This window comes from Bos indicus, chromosome 10, assembly GCF_029378745.1.
Source record: "Bos indicus isolate NIAB-ARS_2022 breed Sahiwal x Tharparkar chromosome 10, NIAB-ARS_B.indTharparkar_mat_pri_1.0, whole genome shotgun sequence".
Taxonomy (NCBI): Eukaryota; Metazoa; Chordata; class Mammalia; order Artiodactyla; family Bovidae; genus Bos; species Bos indicus.
This window is the reverse complement of record NC_091769.1, coordinates 42,566,815-42,584,384: the sequence shown is the minus strand read 5'-3', so window position 1 is coordinate 42,584,384 and position 17,570 is coordinate 42,566,815. Positions and strand designations below refer to the sequence as shown.

Genomic DNA, 17,570 nt, shown 5'->3' with positions numbered 1-17,570 from the left:
ATGTGATTGTGAAAATATTCAGCACCCCCCCCCCTTTTTTTTTAGGACACGGATTTATCAAGAAACATTCCTGGCAAAGTTAAAGTGTCTGCACCCAATCTTCTGAATGTAAAAAGAAAATAGCTGAAATGAAATCCTAAAATATTTGAGAAGAGTCAGTTTTATAGTCTTTTGGAAGTTCAGAGATGAAAACATCATGTAACAAGACTTCCGTATTTAAAAGTGAACTAACATTGCCTTGCTGTATTCACCAAAACGACTTGGTTTTTTTCCAGTTTTATAGAGAGGAAACACTATGATAGGACTTCCTAAAATATTTGTGGACAGCAAATGCTAATTGTAAACAACTGCAATTCTACATTTTCTTGAAATTTGGAAGGTTAATAGTAAGTATTCATTTCATGTTGTAAAGAAATGGAATAGTGAAGTGGCTCAACTGGTTAGACTGTTGACTCGGTAGTCTGCTGTACATAACATCTAATATATCTATTACAGGCCAATCGCAAGTTTTGTTTTTCCTGGTGGGGGTTGGGGTGGTTATACATTTAAGTTGTGAGGAAGTAGACTTCTGTCTTTACTCATCATTCCCATGACTTGGCTTAAGATAACACCTAGAAGAAATTGGTGTTGATAATTTCCACGCATTTATATAATACCTTTACTTTTCATCTTAATTTCTTTCTTGTAATCTCATTCAGCTCTGTGCCATTTTATTTTCCACCTCTAGTAATTATCAGTAGCATGTTACAGAGTATCTTAACCTATAATATTATAAGTGCACTTTGAGGTTTACCACTAAAGACTCCTGACCCCGCTTTTTTCTGTCTCCTAACAATGGAGAATAAAGTCATACATTATTTCCATTCTTTTATGAGCTGTAAAAGCTGTTAACTTTAAAACAACTGAACAGGCTGCCTAGGGTCAACATGAGCAACTCCACTTGCCCCGACCCTTACACCAAAGCACTGGGGTCGAGGACTGGACGGCCGTTGGTCCCTCCAAGGTTTCTTTTACCAGCTTAGTCCTATCAACAACCACTTTATGTAGCCTAGTGTTTTAAATTCAACATAACAGACTACTCAAGAAACAGCTAAAATATTAATGTCTTTAAAAAGTAACTTCACCATTTTGATACTGGTAGGAATAATTAATACAGTGTTTCTACAGATATAGACCCTGTTGTTACCAAATAGGAAATAATCATTCCTTTGGGTAAAAAGCCCAAGTAATAACTTATGCTGTTAAATACATTTATTGTAAACTTTAGACACAAAAATAGGTTCTCTAGGCCATTCACATGCACATTAAAACTAAAAAGCTGCAAACTACAACAGTGTATATAATTATACAAATGATTTCACTCTGATGTTTACAGAATTGATGTCCATGCAAGTGATCAGAGGCATTATCTATGAAGCCTTAAGATCCAGAAGTGTTGTTACTACCAAACCTCTGATTAACACTGTGAAGTAAATGTTTTGGAAGGCAGTTCCATGAGTTGGCTAACATTTCTTTAAAGCAGATGACAGCTTCTAAACTTAGCCTGAAAGTGGACAAAGAAAAATAATTTCACTTTACTGTTAGAAGTATATTAAAACTACCAAAAAAGAAAAACCACTTTAAAGATTTTCATAGAAACTGGATAGTTTTATCAATGAAAGTTTATTATTGCCCTTAAATTATCCATAAACCTATTTTTTCAAGAACACTAATTCAAAGTGTTTAAAAAACAATTTAAAATAAGTACCAAGTAAAAAAGTTACTTACCTTACAAGAGATTTTGGTTGAACTGAAAATATAAGTATTTCATTACTGTGTGCCTGAAAAATAGACAAGAATACATTAAAAGTACTTCACAACAAAGTTTCAGCAATAATATGGAGTGTCCTTTAATAAAGGGTGGTGTACTTACAGCTCTGTGATGGACAAGAAGGTTATTGGCACACCCTCCAAACACAATTACTTCTCCTTCATCACTGGCACAAGCTGTATGCCATAATCTACGTTTAAAACAAGAACTTGTTTGAAGTCAACCCAATTACCAAATTGATAATTTATACTAGAGAATTGAGATGATGAAATAAAGACTAAAGGTCTTTAGCACAGACCAAAACATAAAGTTGAGACACAGTTATCTCAAGGAAAAGTACAAAAAGCTAGAAAAATCAGTGTCTTTATCTAGATATCATTATCTCTCTGGTCCATTCCTAATTTATGCAATGAGGAGTCTGAAATGAACGATCTGTTCTCTAGGTTTTTATGAGCAATAAAAGTCTTTGGGAGATGAGTGGTATATGCCCTCTCCTTCTTTTCATAGGCAGGGTCAGCTGTCCTTATGCAAAACATCTGAGGAATGTTTTACTCTGCCTGAGTGAAACGGAGCATCTTCAGGCCTGACTCTCTGGAAAGAGTATTTGTGCCGAAAGGCATCTTAATGGCATGACTGTACTACTTAGGTTAGAGGCGTGGATAAAAATGCAAGTTGCTGCTGCTGCTAAGTCGCTTCAATCATGTCCGACTCTGTGCGACCCCATAGACGGCAGCCCACCAGGCTCCCCCATCCCTGGGATTCTCCAGGAAAGAACACTGGAGTGGGTTGCCATTTCCTTCTCCAGTGCATGAAAGTGAAAAGTGAAAGTGAAGTTGCTCAGTCGTGTCCGACCCTCAGCGACCCCATGGACTGCAGCCTTCCAGGCTCCTCCATCCATGGGATTTTCCAGGCAAGAGTACTGGAGTGGGATGCCACTGCCTTCTCCAAAATGCAAGCTAACATTAAACAAATATGCTTTGAACAACAATTGTGACTACATCATTTCCTTTTAGCAGTCTCTGTAACAATTCTGAGATAAGAAAAGTAGCAAGTGTTCTAACAGGCTCTTTTTGGACAATTCAACTTCCTAGTATTTGTTATACTGCATAGCTGTAAACTTGATTGTAAGTTCTTAATTCCCTCACCGTCAAACATTGTTTAGGGTTTTGAATTCTCTCCTAGAAGAGAACTAGAATTTCCTTTTTCAGATGACAAATCTAGAAACAGTTCTACTCTGGTAAAGAGCTTTAGTATAAATTTTAACGATGTCATTATTCTAATGAAGCAAAAAGCAAAATCCAGCCCTGTTTTTCACGCACTGATGATGAAAAAGAAAGCACTAATACTAAGAACTTTGGTTTTCTTTCAAATTAAACCTTAGTGAATGCTAGGGTTTTTATGAGGAAGTGAATGCAGCCAACTGAATTTTCTCATTCATTACCAGTCTTATACATCTCTAAGGACCTCACTCAAGAACTACCTTTTAAATAGTTCATACCTTGGTTTTTCAGTATGGGGATGATTAAACTTTATCCATTCATTTTTACTGATGCAGTATGTCCAGGCATCACCTGATTAAAGCAAAGAAGAAAGCATTAAGTATGTTATTCTGTCAATGTGACACTGATATTTATTTATTTTTGACACTGATATTTAAAGAGTGCAGCTTTAGTAAAAACAGTAATAAATCAGATTTTGAGTAGATACAGAAAGTATATTTCCTTTTTTCCCCTGCAGTTAGGTATGTAAGCCCTTTCCATGTTACAGCCATTTATTTAGCAGGGCAAAGAGCTCTAGGTAATTTTTTTTTTTACTGGACAGATAGATGTGTCATATGAAAACAACTGTATATATATTATAGGATCAAAATTAATACCAAATCTTCTAACCATTCCTATAGCCCTCTGATACACCTAAAAATACTGATTTTTTCCAGCTATTTATATTACTTACAAATGATGTATAATAACTTGTAAAAATATTTTAAGAGTACTTACTTAGTGGCTGTTTATCAGTGGTAAATCCTCCAAAGAGAAAGAGATGATCTGAAGAAACTGGTGTTAGTGAGTGCCAAGATCGGCCAACTGGGCATATGCCTTGTGGAATTCTGAAAATGATAGCTAAGTTACAATATCTGCATTTAAAAGCTGCTACTGTATTTAAAGCAGAGAAATACTAAAATTTTATATGGAATTTTGAAGAGATTTTTAAAAAGGCTTCTAGATATTAACAACTACATGCTTTTCAATGAACTGTTTCCTTGGAAGGAAGGTCAACTTTAGATCTTTTCAACAAACACTGAGCACATGCTATGTGCTAGACATAGTTATGGGCACTGAAAATTTAAAGATTCCTTAAGGATTTAGTGATCATGTTTACTTAAGATTCACTGTTACAGAAAAGGAAAGCAGGTACATTATGTACTAATAATAGAGAGTAAGGGGAAAATCCATTGGAATTTTTTTGAAAAACTTTCCTAAATAATCATCTAGATGATACCTACAGTTCATTCCACTCCCATGTATCCAGATTAAGATAGTGAAGGTCATTCATTCTAGCATCCTAAAAAAGGATAAATTAGTTATCATTCTGAGTAATTGAAAAGCACATCTTTGAAACTATTTTATATACTCACGCGGTATCTGCCTCCAAACACAAAGCCTTTGTTTCCAACAGTCGCACAGGCATGGGCAGCACGAGGTGAAGGTGGTTTACCCTAGTTAAGTCGTAAAAACAATTTAATGAATAAATGAACGTTTTATAAATACCAGAAAGAAGTCTTTTCTGGAAGTGGGATAGAATGTGCAGAACACTTGAGCTCTTAAGCTTAAGTGCAAACTTGTAGTAAACAGCAGTACTAAAGGCTGACTACCAAAACTGGGAGCTTTTGAGAAACATTACTGAAAGGGCTAGTTAATAGAATGCTTACTTGCTTTACTTTTCTTTAAAAATAAAAGCTAGAACATTATATGACACTGTGTCAGAGGAAAAAGACATCTAACATTTGAGTAATTTAAATCCCAATCCAGCACTAGGTCATTTATTTAATTACAAACTATACCACTTTTAACAGCTATTAGATGACAGATACTGGGCTAGTCTATACATTCATTAACTTTTTAGTTTTAGACTCCTTGGAGAAAAATGAACTGTCAATTTTACACCACTTGCCAACTGCCCTTCTCATTGAAGGGCACTAGTTGGCAACTGCCCTTGCTTTAATAATTAATTCATTATTCTTCAGTAACTCACAGTAGTTATAGGCTGGCTCCAGATAAACGTTTCAGTGTCTAAAATATGTACATGATCATTCCATCCTCTTGGATGACTTGAATTCTACAGAAAATAAGAATCTGAGTTAGTTTTTACAAATAATGTTTGTAAAACAACCTTTGGTTTATTAACAGGGCAAAATGAACAAAGCTAATAGCAAACGAAGTATATTATTTCAATAGACTAAGTAGGCCACTTTTGCAAATATGAAACTTCATTTACCCAGAAAGATGTTTCATCAAATTCAAAAGTTCCCAATACTTTGTCTTCAGGTAAATATCCATACCCTCCAAAAAATATTAACCTGTTTGATAAAAAACCAAGAAATTAATAATTCAAACATCCACAGGATACAAGATATTTTTTTGTTTGTTTTGTAATATTTCATGAGCTGAGAAGGCACACTGGAGTATATAAAAATACTTATTCAAATAATAATGGCTAATATGACTAACAATGATGTCTTAGGTGCTTTGCCATTAATTCACTCAATCTTTATGGGCCTTCAGAGGCATTTTACATGATTACAATGGTTATTAGCAAAGGATACGTGAATGGCAAAGTACTTTCCACATAAAAACCCAAACCTATAGTGTGGCTCACTCACTTGTTTTTATATACCCAGACACCGAGTTTGTCCTTTGATGATGGAGGAACTCCTTGGCAGTCAATTCTTTCCCAGTGTAATACTCGGTCCGTAGACCTTGAATCCAGCATGTAGAACTGCCAGAAGCAATGTTAGATTCTGTTACATGAAGGAAATTCAACCTTGGCATTTAATGTTATTGCATTTATGCTGATAAGAATGTCATCTAATTCAGTACTACTAAAAGTATAATTGCAAACTGGCTGCCAGTCTGTAAAATGTTACCTAGTCTGAGTCCAGGGAAGAAATTTCTGCCGGAATGTGAATTACTTAAGTCACTGTGCACCTTGTTTGCGTTCAGCCTGTTTTTCCCCCCATACCACTTTTTGGCTGAAGGACTAGAAAGTGAGTTAATTTACTACATTCTTTGCCTGAGATAGGCACTTTAAATTGTACTGATCTAATTTATGTATTATGGGATGGTATTACAAAAAAAAAACAAACTTAGCAATTCATCTTCAATTTAACAAACATGTCTTAAGTGCCCACTTAACTCTAGGAGCTAAGGATAAATCTTAAAAGATTAAATATTCATTTGTCTTTCAGAGGGTTCACATCCAGGTACTTACATTTAAATAGTCAATAAGTTAGCTTCTTTTTTTTAGGCTCCTAAGGTTTCTTTTCCTCAACCGTACTGATTTAACTATTAACCATTTCTCTGACCACTCCCCTTTACTAAAGCCACAACTAGTCTTTTCCCCAAGTTTCCTCATGTTGTGTCAAAGTTAGTTTTCTCCCCCTTGACCCTGAAAAATAGATGGCTCAACAACAGCCTACAGCAGTGCCTCACAAAACCTTTTAGGCACAAAACCCTTTCTTCCAACAAAGTCTTAAGCAAACGCCTAAATATAAAAATAAGAACCCGAAGAAACGGCTTCTCTGTTTACAACATACCCAACAGAAATCTGGGTTCACTGTGACAAGGGGCAAGACTTGTGGCCTTCCTATGAATAAACAGAAAACACAGACTCCCCTGCACCTCCACATGCTGCTGGGCAGGACCAGTGTGACAGGGCTCAACATGGAAAGAAAAGCTACAGCATTTAGTGGGGAAGTTTGCCACTGAGCAAGTCAGGTCCATGCATGGGTGAGCCATGAGTGGTGTTATAAAGGCTTTTCCTTGGATGGCAAAGAAAAGAAAAATAGATTCCAACTATATGCCATCTGGAAAAGACGAAACTATAGAGACAATTAAAAGACTGATAGCAGGAGTTTAGGGGGAGAGAGGAGATGTATACACAAGTTCAGAAGTTTTTATGAACAGTGAAATACTGCGTGTGACATTATAATAACGGATATATGTCATTATCAGATCAGATCAGTCCCTCAGTCATGTCTGACTCTTTGCGACCCCGTGAATCGCAGCACGCCAGGCCTCCCTGTCCATCACCAACTCCCGGAGTTCACTCAGACTCAACGTCCATCGAGTCAGTGATGCCATCCAGCCATCTCATCCTCTGTCGTCCCCTTCTCCTCCTGCCCCCAATCCCTCCCAGCATCAGAGTCTTTTCCAGTGAGTCAACTCTTAGCATGAGGTGGCCAAAGTACGGAGTTTCAGCCTTAGCATCATTCCTTCCAAAGAAATCCCAGGGCTGATCTCCTTCACAATGGACTGGTTGGATCTCCTTGCAGTCCAAGGGACTCTCAAGAGTCTTCTCCAACAACACAGTTCAAAAGCATCAATTCTTCGGCGCTCAGCCTTCTTCACAGTCCAACTCTCACATCCATACATGACCACTGGAAAAACCATAGCCTTGACTAGACGAACCTTTGTTGGCAAAGTAACGTCTCTGCTTTTGAATATGCTATCTAGGTTGGTCATAACTTTCCTTCCAAGGAGTAAGCGTCTTAATTTCAGGGCTGCAGTCACCATCTGTAGTGATTTTGGAGCCCAGAAAAATAGTCTGACAGTGTTTCCACTGTTTCCCCATCTATTTCCCATGAAGTGATGGGACCGGATGCCATGATCTTCGTTTTCTGAATGTTGAGCTTTAAGCCAACTTTTTCACTCTCCACTTTCACTTTCATCAAGAGCCTTTTGAGTTCCTCTTCACTTTCTGCCATAAGGGTGGTGTCATCTGCATATCTGAGGTTACTGATATTTCTCCCGGCAATCTTGATTCCAGCTTGTGTTTCTCCCAGTCCAGCATTTCTCATGATGTACTCTGCATATAAGTTAAATAAACAGGGTGACAATATACAGCCTTGACGTACTCCTTTTCCTATTTGGAACCAGTCTGTTGTTCCATGTCCGGTTCTAACTGTTGCTTCCTGACCTGCATACAGGTTTCTCAAGAGGCAGGTCAGGTGGTCTGGTATTCCCATCTCTTTCAGAATTTTCCACAGTTTGTTGTGATCCACACAGTCAAAGGCTTTGGCATAGTCAATAAAGCAGAAATAGATGTTTTTCTGGAATTCTCTTGCTTTTTCCATGATCCAGCGGATGTTGGCAATTTGATCTCTGGTTCCTCTGCCTTTTCTAAAACCAGCTTGAACATCAGGAAGTTCACGGTTCACATGTTGCTGAAGCCTGGCTTGGAGAATTTTGAGCATTACTTTACTAGCATGTGAGATGAGTGCAATTGTGCGGTAGTTTGAGCATTCTTTGGCATTGCCTTTCTTAGGGACTGGAATGAAAACTGACCTTTTCCAGTCCTGTGGCCACTGCTGAGTTTTCCAAATTTGCTGGCATATGGAGTGCAGCACTTTCACAGCATCATCTTTCAGGATTTGGAATAGCTCTTTTGTCCAAACCCAAAGAGCATGCAACACTATTCACTTAATTAAAGTGAACTGTGATTTACCTTAGGGTGAACTGTGAATAAATAAATGGGCGGAGCTACAATTGTTAAAAGGAAGGAGGAAAAGGGTGGTGTGGAGCCTGCCTAACCCCATATACTTCTCTCACAGGTGTCCCAAAGCATCCCCCCCAAAATCACTAGAGTTCCTAGGAGCACAGTTTGAAATCTGAAACCAGTTCAACCTACATGCTCTGTCTACACCAAATCACTTGGCACTTCCATAAACCAGACATATCTGCGTGTAACTCTGCATCCTGGTACCTATATACCTTGCATAATACTCCTTCCAACTATACTCTGTGATTCCACTCAAGCATCACCTCTTGGGTTAACACTTTTTGTTTTCTGTTCCTCTGTCCTGCCAAACACAATGGTAAGGAAGTCAAGAAGCACCTGGAGTACCAGGCAAATTTGGCCTTGGAGTACAGAAAGAAGCAAGGCAAAGGCTAACAGAGTTTTGCCAGGAGAACGCGCTGGTCATAGCAAATACCCTCTTCCAACAATACAAGAGACGACTACACATAGACAGCACCAGATGGTCAACACCGAAATCAGATTGATTATATTCTTTGCAACCAAAGATGGAGAAACTCTATACAGTCAGCAAAAACAAGACTGTGGCTCAGATCATGAACTCCTTATTGCCAAATTCAGACTTAAATTGAAGAAAGTAGGGAAAACCACAAGAATGTTCAGGTATAACCAAAATCAAATCCTTTACGATTATACAGTGGAAGTGACAAACAGATTCAAGGGATTAGATCTGATAAGAGTGCCTGAAGAACTATGGACGGAGGTTCATGACACTGTACAGGAGTCAGTGATCAAGACAATCCCCAAGAAAAAGAAATGCAAAAAGGCAAACTGGTTGTCTAAGGAGGCCTTACAAATAGCTGTAAAAAGAGAGGCGAAAGACAAAGGAGAAAAGGAAAGATACATCCGTTTGAATGCAGAGTTCCAAAGATTAGCAAGGAGAGATAAGAAAGCCTTCCTCAGGGATCAATGCAAAGAAATAGAGGAAAACAATAGAATGGGACAATAGAACAATAGAGATCTATACAAGAAAATTAGAGATACCAAGGGAACAGTTCATGCAAAGACGGGCTTGATAAAGGACAGAAACGGTATGGACCTAAAAGAACCAGAAAATACTAAGAAGAGGTGGCAAGAATACACAGAAAAACTGTACAAAAAAGGTCTTCACGACCCAGATAATCACAATGGTGTGATATCCTGGAATGTGAAGTCAGGTGGGCCTTAGGAAGCATCACTTTGAACAAAGCTAGTGGAGGTGATGGAATTCCAGTTGAGCTATTTCAAATCCTAAAAGATGATGCTGTGAAAGTGCTGCACTCAATATGCCAGCAAATTTAGAAAACTCAGCAGTGGCCACAGGACTGGAAAAGGTCAGTTTTCATTCCAATCCCAAAGAAAGGCAATGCCAAAGAACGCTCAAACTACTGCACAATTGCACTCATCTCACATGCTAGAAAAGTAATGTTCAAAATTCTCCAAGCCAGGCTTCAACAGTACGTGAACCGTGAACTTCCAGATGTTCAAGCTGGATTTAGAAAAGGCAGAGGAACCAGAGATCAAACTGTCAACATCTGCTAGATCATCGAAAAAGCAAGAAGTTCCAGAAAAACATCTACTTTTGCTTTATTGACTATGCCAAAGCCTTTGACTGTGTGGATCACAACAAACTGTGGAAAATTCTGAAAGAGATGGGAATACCAGACCACCTGACCTGCCTCTTGAGAAACCTGTATGCAGGTCAGGAAGCAACAGTTAGAACTGGACATGGAACAACAGACTGGTTCTACATCAGGAAAGGAGTACGTCAAGGCTGTATATTGCCACCCTGCTTATTTAACTTATATGCAGAGTACCTCATGAGAAACACTGGGCTGGAGGAAGCACAAGCTGGAATCAAGATTGCTGGGAGAAATATCAATAACCTAAGATACGCAGTTGACACCACCCTTATGGAAGAAAGCGAAGAAGAAAAGAGCCTCTTGAAAGTGAAAGAGGAGAGTGAAAAAGTTGGCTTAAAACTCAACATTCAGAAAACTAAGATCATGGCATCTGGTCCCATCACTTCATGAGAAATAGATGGGGAAACAGTGACAAACTTTATTTTTTTGGGCTCCAAGATCACTGCAGATGGTGACTGCAGCCATGAAATTAAAAGACGCTTACTCCTTGGAAGGAAAGTTATGACCAATCTAGACAGCATATTAAAAAGCAGAGACATTAGTTTGCCAACAAAGGTCCGTCTAGTCAAAGCTAGTAGTATGGCTTTTCCTGTGGTCCTGTATGGATGTGAGAGTTGGACTATAAAGAAAGCTGAGCTCCAAAGACTTGATGCTTTTGAAGTGTGGTGTTGGAGAAGACTCTTGAGAGTCCCTTGGACTGCAAGGAGATCCGACCAGTCCATCCTAAAGGAGACCAGTCCTGAATATTCATTGGAAGGACCAATGCTGAAGCTGAAACTCCAATCCTTTGGCCACCTGATGCGAAGAACCGACGCACTGGAAAAGACCCTGATGCTGGGAAAGATTGAAGGCGGGAGAAGGGGACAACAGAGGATGAGATGGCTGGATGGCATCACCAACGTAATGGACATAGGTTTGGGTAAACTTTGGGAGTTGGTGATGGACAGGGAGGGCTGGCGTGCTGCAGTCCTTGGGGTCTCAAAGAGTTGGACATGAGTGCAACTGAACTGAACTGAACGTACATTACATGCACCTTTCTGACTGCATCTGTCTCGTACGGGCCTGAGAAAAACATGCCTTTTCCCTATTTGGGCAAAACATAGACAAAGTCTGAACAACAGTATCTTATAGTGGCATGTTATAGGAATGTTAGTATATGAAATTTTGTCAGTGTTAATTTCTCCTTACAGCTTTTTGAGTTGTGGCCTGTTAAATTTTACTGTGTGTGTTAGTTGCTCAGTTGTGTGCAACTCACTGTAATTCCATGGACTGTAGCCCGCCAGGCTCCTGTCCATGGAATTCTCCAGGCAAGAATACGCAGTGAATAGCCATTCCTTTCTCCAGGGGATCTTCCCAACCCAGGGATTGAACCCAAGTCTCGTGCATTGCAGGCAGATTATTTACTATCTGAGCCATCAATACCCCGCCCCGTCCCCCAAACTGCATCTTGTTTTTAGTTTACTAATATTCATCTAATATACAGCATTTTATTAATAAGAGAATAAGTAGCTGCAAAGAACATACCACAATCAAGTACACATGTTTTTGAACTTGAACAGGAATAAACTGGGCTAACCTTAGAAATCTAAAGTGGTCTGAAAAAGAACAAAGTTACCTTAAACCATCCTTACACACACTAACCTTATTTGTATTGCCTCTTGAATGGTGTCCTCCAAACAAGTACAGCACCCTGTCCACACACACGGCACAGCTTCCTGACATAGAAGGAGGAACATCACCCTCAGTGTTAATTTTTTTCCTGAGAGGGAAAAAACTGAATGTAAATAAATTTCCCCAAGAAGAAATGCAACAATGTATCCAGTCTTCTAATTCTATCCCCACAATAAAAGGAAAAAATAAGGGGTGAGTAGCTATACTGAGGTCTCTTCTAACTTGTCCCTTTCACCCACTCCACAGGCTGCGCCAGCAGGCACTAACGTGACAGCATGGGAGGTTCTGAAAGCCTACATGTCATATATCACTCTAGGAGCAAACCATCTCAACATTTCTCTAACTAAATTGTTTGCTTTTTCTGGTTACCTGACCATAAATGATGGTTTTGTTTTTTTGAGTGGGCCAAGAACCCAAAGGAAGAAAACTTCAATATCTGAGTCCTGACAGATTAATAAGTGTTTTTTAATTCAGTCACCTTTAGCCATTCGAATTAGTCTGATTCCGACCTTATGTAATACTACAGACACTCAGGTAGTGTCTACTATAGGCCAACCATTCCTCTGAGTGCTCTTTACCTGTTTTAACTCATTCTAAGTCTAAAAGTGAATCTGAATCAAAAAGTTAATTCTAAGATTCAGAATATTAATATTACATTCAAGGGCTTCTACTCCTAATATCGCTTCATCTGTGTTAAGCTTTATGTTTGTTTGTTTCTGGCTGTGCTGTGGGACATGCAGGAGCTTAGTTCCTTGACCTGGAACTGAACCTGTGCCCCTGCAGTGGAAGCGTGGAGTCTTAACCACTGGACCACTAGGGAATTCCCAATTTTTAAGTTTTGATAGGCTGATTTTGTAAAAATTCTTCCTGGGATTGAATTTCTTTTTTAAGTTTCCCCATTAAAGGAATACAATTATAAATGTCCAGTTCTCTAGAAAAAGAGCGTTAAACAGCTAGATTAACACTAGCTATATGCAAAAATAATCCTGGTTTATTTTTAGTTGAACTCTTAAGTGGAACTAGTATTCTCCTAGTTCTGAGATCTCAAATATGCTAAAATATATAACAGACTAAGTTTTCACAAAGCAACCCATGGGGAAAACTACGTTCTAAATCCTCAAACACAGCCAACCCAGCATTTTGAGAATTTATTAATTCTGCTAAGAATGTACAAGTATTACTGGTATGAAACTGGCAAAAAGTCCTTTCAGAATAACCCATTTGCATGGATGGCAAATTTAATTTTGTTTTTAAGGCAAAACATGCTAAATCAAAGAAATCTGCATAGAAATTTTAATATTAGAGCTCATTAAAATAGAATACTACCTTTATTTCTAGCAAATATAGTCTACAAATTCTTCTCTCATTCAAAATACATAACAGAAGACATAACATATTGAATATATATATGGAACTTTTATGTATTTCCATTCCAGGATCTGAAGCTTCTACCTCTTTAATACTGCTATAATACTTGACACAGTTCTGAACAGAAATTTCTTCAAAGGTCATAAAAGCATCTAGTAACTACTGAAGAAATACAAAAGTATTTAAGCTCAGGAGCTAAGCTAAACTAGTAGAACACTGTTTTCAAAATACACAGCTAGGTTAGTATCTTTAATTAAAGTGTTTTTATTCAGTAGTATGGGTTTTACAGAGTATGTTTTTGTTTGCAACCTTATTTGGATGTTCTAGTCCCCCTCTTAATATCCACAGTTACCATCTTCCAGTCTCCATGTTGTAGATCCAGAGTTCTTCTCTAGGCAGATAAAAGTCATATAATCCTCTGACTTGATTACTCTAAAACAACAACAAAAAGTTGCAAATACAAAATATAACTTGTATTCTAAAGAGGCACTATTGTATATTTTTTCACATCTATCTCATTTGAGATACTGAGAGTTATAAGAAACAGGTTTTAACAATTCTATCACATGTACAGTTCTCCCTACCCCATGCCTCATACTCAAAGTAATGCTTAATATAGAGAGGCCTCAATTCAAATTCTTGATACAGCAGTTGCAATGATGCATGAAGTTAGATCTCCAGCTAATCTCTAAGGCCACTTTATCCATAACACTCCACACACCAAATCTGAGTTACATGACCTCATGGAAGATTATGTGTGTCATGTTGGCAGGCTAAAGAAAGTTCTACCTTGAAAGCACCTGATCCACACTAACAGGTCAGATGTTCTTCCCTTTTAGCCATTCATTCTCTGCCAAGAAGCAGGGAGGGCAGAACTGCAAATATTAAGTCCTTGTACAAAATCTTAAGTTCCCTGTTCTGCTCCATTTCCCTTCAGATAGAGCTTACTATATGCCAGAACTAATGAAGTGCTATCCATGGAGTGCTGTATTGAATCACACAACAACTGTAAGAAATAGCTGGTATAGATTTCTCCAAGAAGTTGCCCAAGGCTACTCAACAAGGAATGGTGGAAGCAGGATTCCAGCCTCCTTTCCCTGAATTTGCAACTTCAACCACTTTGCCTGACCTCTCCAGACTTTGAACCACCCTGGCCACTTTCTGAACAATGTTGACATAAAGCAAACAGATGCAGTTCACTAAGAATGGGTGTCAGAGTTGTAAGCTTGAAAAACAGAACAGAACATCTGGGCATGTAAATATTTCTCTTTCCACTCCACCACTTATGAAATAAAAAGGCTGGCAGCAAGATAGCAGGTTGACTCAGAGTACATCACTTTGGCAGGAGGAGGAAAACTGACTTCTGTGTATGAAGCTAAGGTTTACTGAAATCAAAACAATCTTCCAAGGGCCTCCGGTGTGTGGTACTCTTAGGGTTGTAGCCAGAAAGTGGAGGAAGGCCTGTTTGAGAACTACAAACTTACTTCACTAGTCACGCTTCTCCACCCCGCCTCAGACCTGGGCGTCCAGGCCCTCCACAACTCACCTTCAGAATCTTCCACCCGCACAACCCTTTTCCCCTATCCCCTCACCTTCCCTCTTCCTACTGAAGATTAACAGTTTTACCTTTCTCCAAGGCAATTATTTACATTTTAATAAAAGTCACCCGGTACCAGCCACCTTGCTCCTACCAAATACCCTCTCTTCTGAACACCTATTCATTGGAGGCTGGGGAAAACATTTCAGATTAATCAGGATTAGGAGAAAGGAACCAAAGGAAGTAATCAAGACAGCTTTTTCCCAGCTATCTTTTCAGAGTCATCTCAAAAAATGGTCACATCAACTGTAGCATAAGCTAAAATCTATGACCCAGAATCACCTAGTGCTTCCAAGTCAGGCAAGGCACTGGTGTACAGGACTAGATTTCTAGCAAATTGGAGCGGGGGCAGATCATTTTTTTTAAAAAGGGACAAAAATATTTTTGGTAAGAACAGATCCGAACCACTCCAGCAAATGAAATAAGACGATTCTAGAATGCAGAGTGTTATTAGGAAGCTCTAAAAGCAAAAGGGCAAGAGAACTAGTGAGAAGGTTTAAATAGGAGGCACTTGGGCAGGATTTCCAGACAGAGGAAAAGAGAAGAAACTCAACTACATGCTCTCAACTGGTAACTAATCATACTGGTTCATGACTAAGGGTCAAAGGGCTGCGTTCTGTAGTTAAAAGCTGTTACTCTTGATTTTTTTTCGGTTATTGATACAAATTTTCCATTAATTTTCTTTATAGGAGTTTAATGTGAAAAATCTCAACCCTTTCTCAGCTGAAACCAAAAGGAAAATAGCCCCGAAACATTCGAATAACACCAGGATGGCAGGTGCACAGGTGTAGCTGGGACTCCTGAACCGGCGGGAAGGTTCAACAAGCCAATTTTTGCGGCCTTGGAGAATTCCAATGCATTTTCCCTAAGAGGCCGTCTCCCCCTAAGTGGGCCACGGCATCAGCGAGCACCGGACCCCGGCTCTATGCCCAATAACAAGAGTGACCTCACACACCGTCACTTCTTACACACCAACCCTGTAAATAAAAACGTTCCGCGGTCTCCCACCACCCGCCGCGCCCTCCGCAGGTAAAGCTCGGACATGGGCAAGCGCGGGCAGGGAGCGGGGAGCAGGCTTTGTAAGCAGAAGGCGGGCGTGACAACAGCCCAGGAGCCCTGGGACGGGTGGGGAGACCCGTGGGAAGATTCCCACACTCGCAAGAGAATGAACCAACCGGCGGAGTCGCGGCGCGGGGGCGCTGAAGGCGCCCGGGGTGGCCACCCTGGCCCTCCCGCCGCCCCCGACCGGTAACTGCCGGCCGACGCCCGCGCGACCCGGCCGCCCACTGACCTTGTAACCGCCCCAGACGAACATGTGGCGCCCGTCGCTGACGGCTACGTGGCCGCTGCGCTCGGCGGGGCAGGCGAGCTCCGCGGATTCGTAGCCTTCGTAGGCTGGCCCTGGGAGCTCGTCCTCCCGCAGGTCCTCGTAGCCATCGGCCATCTTGAGGCTGCACTTCGGTTCACCAGGAATCCCCGCACCCGCGGAGGAGAAAAAGACAAAGGAAAAGAAAGAGACGTGCGGCGGCGGCGAAAGGTTTGGTGTTACGGCCGCTCCCCGCCGCCCGGGATTCTGTCCTCCCGGCCCGTCTCTGCGAGGACGGCCTCTGGCCGCTTGAGTAGGGGTTGCGGGCTGGAGGCAGCGAGGGCGCAGGGACGCGAGCAGGGCGGGCAAGGGTCCGCCTCGGGCTGATACCAGCTTCCAGCCCGTCAGCCCCGCCTCCAGCTCGCTTCTCGCCGCGGAGGGCCCTTGTTTACGCCGCGCTGGGAGCCGCCCGTTCCGCTGACGCCGCTCGCCGGGATCCGGAAGCGCGGCTGGTGCTGAGCGCCCCCAGCGCCGGGTCCTCCCGCATCCTGCGCCTGCTGGGCCTGGGTCCAGAAGCTAAAGGCACTTCCAAGCACCTCCGAGCCTCCCTTCATTACGAGGAGATGCTGAATTAGCCAGACTCTGTCAAAAAAAGAAGGTCTTGTCTGACTGAAGGATGTTCACAGCCCAGAAAGGGCTAGCAAATTGCTCAGCTAGTAAGTTTCAGGTTTCAGGGTCTCCAGAGTCGGTGCCCTGTCTTTCCCAGGACAGTGGATGGGGGTGGCATCACTACCCTCACGCGTGGTCCCAGGTGGCCCCAGCCGCAATTGCTGGGCGGCTTCCGGGCGGAGGCGCCGCTGTGTGTGCGAGGCAGCTCCGGGACTGCGTGGCTCCCCGATGTGCCTGCTGATCGGTTCATGACGACTCTTCTCGATAAGCTCTTTTGGTCCAGCAGAAATTTTAATTCAGTGGTGCATCCTCCACCCAGTTTGGAAAATTGTGCTTAAAAAGTGTTTCAGAAATCTTCACCTCCCAGGCCTTCAGGGAGGAAAGTGAATCCTGTTCACAGACACTATTTTAGCTTACATTTTATATGACTTTTTTCAATTAGATCAAGAGAAAATTAAGAATTATCGTGATCTAAATTTGATTCCTCACTTGTAAAACACTGAGACAATGGAGTATTATTCAGTACTGGAAAATGAGCCATTTTTTTTCAAGCCATGAGAAGACATGGAGGAAACTTAAGTGCGTATTGTCGTGTCCGACGCTTTGCAACCCCATGGACCGTAGCCCGCCAGGCTCCTCTGTCCATGGGATTTTCCAGGCAAGAATACTGGAGTGGGTTGCCATTTCCTTCTCCAGGGGATCTTCCCAACTCAG

The 17,570-nt window shown here is 41.0% G+C and overlaps 2 protein-coding genes and 1 pseudogene across 4 annotated transcripts in view; 2 read left to right on the top strand and 1 right to left on the bottom strand.

Moving 5' to 3' along the window:
• NEMF (nuclear export mediator factor) overlaps nucleotides 1-2,798 on the top strand; it is a 56,355-nt gene extending 53,557 nt beyond the window's left edge. For 2 of the 3 annotated variants that reach the window (XM_019968636.2, XM_019968635.2), the window contains exon 33: nucleotides 46-2,798. In XM_019968636.2, coding sequence (XP_019824195.1) covers nucleotides 46-123 — 78 coding nt within the window. In that variant the 3' untranslated portion in view covers nucleotides 124-2,798. The remainder of the gene's footprint in view (nucleotides 1-45) is intronic. The other variant, XR_002181579.2, reaches the window with a different exon arrangement.
• Nucleotides 1,234-16,662, bottom strand: KLHDC2 (kelch domain containing 2). Its single transcript, XM_019968637.2, has 13 exons — nucleotides 16,173-16,662; nucleotides 13,637-13,716; nucleotides 11,887-12,004; nucleotides 5,691-5,806; nucleotides 5,306-5,387; nucleotides 5,063-5,146; nucleotides 4,446-4,526; nucleotides 4,314-4,372; nucleotides 3,808-3,917; nucleotides 3,309-3,381; nucleotides 1,913-2,000; nucleotides 1,768-1,820; nucleotides 1,234-1,543 (listed from the first exon to the last, which is right to left on the bottom strand). Exons 1-13 carry the CDS (start codon nucleotides 16,323-16,325, stop codon nucleotides 1,420-1,422), a joined length of 1,221 nt encoding a protein of 406 aa, XP_019824196.2. The 5' UTR covers nucleotides 16,326-16,662; the 3' UTR covers nucleotides 1,234-1,419.
• On the top strand, nucleotides 6,573-6,696 carry LOC139185515 (small nucleolar RNA SNORA11; annotated as a pseudogene).
• Nucleotides 16,663-17,570: the final 908 nt, after the last annotated feature.

Excerpts from the sequence above, each read along its gene's own strand:
- KLHDC2 (XM_019968637.2), bottom strand. The coding sequence starts at position 16,325 with ATGGCCGATGGCTACGAGGACCTGCGGGAGGACGAGCTCCCAGGGCCA. Across the intron at positions 5,807-11,886 it reads CAAGAGGCAATACAAATAAG|TTCTACATGCTGGATTCAAG; the intron begins GTTAGTGTGTGT and ends TGCTTCTGGCAG. Across the intron at positions 3,382-3,807 it reads CACTGATAAACAGCCACTAA|GTGATGCCTGGACATACTGC; the intron begins GTAAGTACTCTT and ends TGCTTTAATCAG.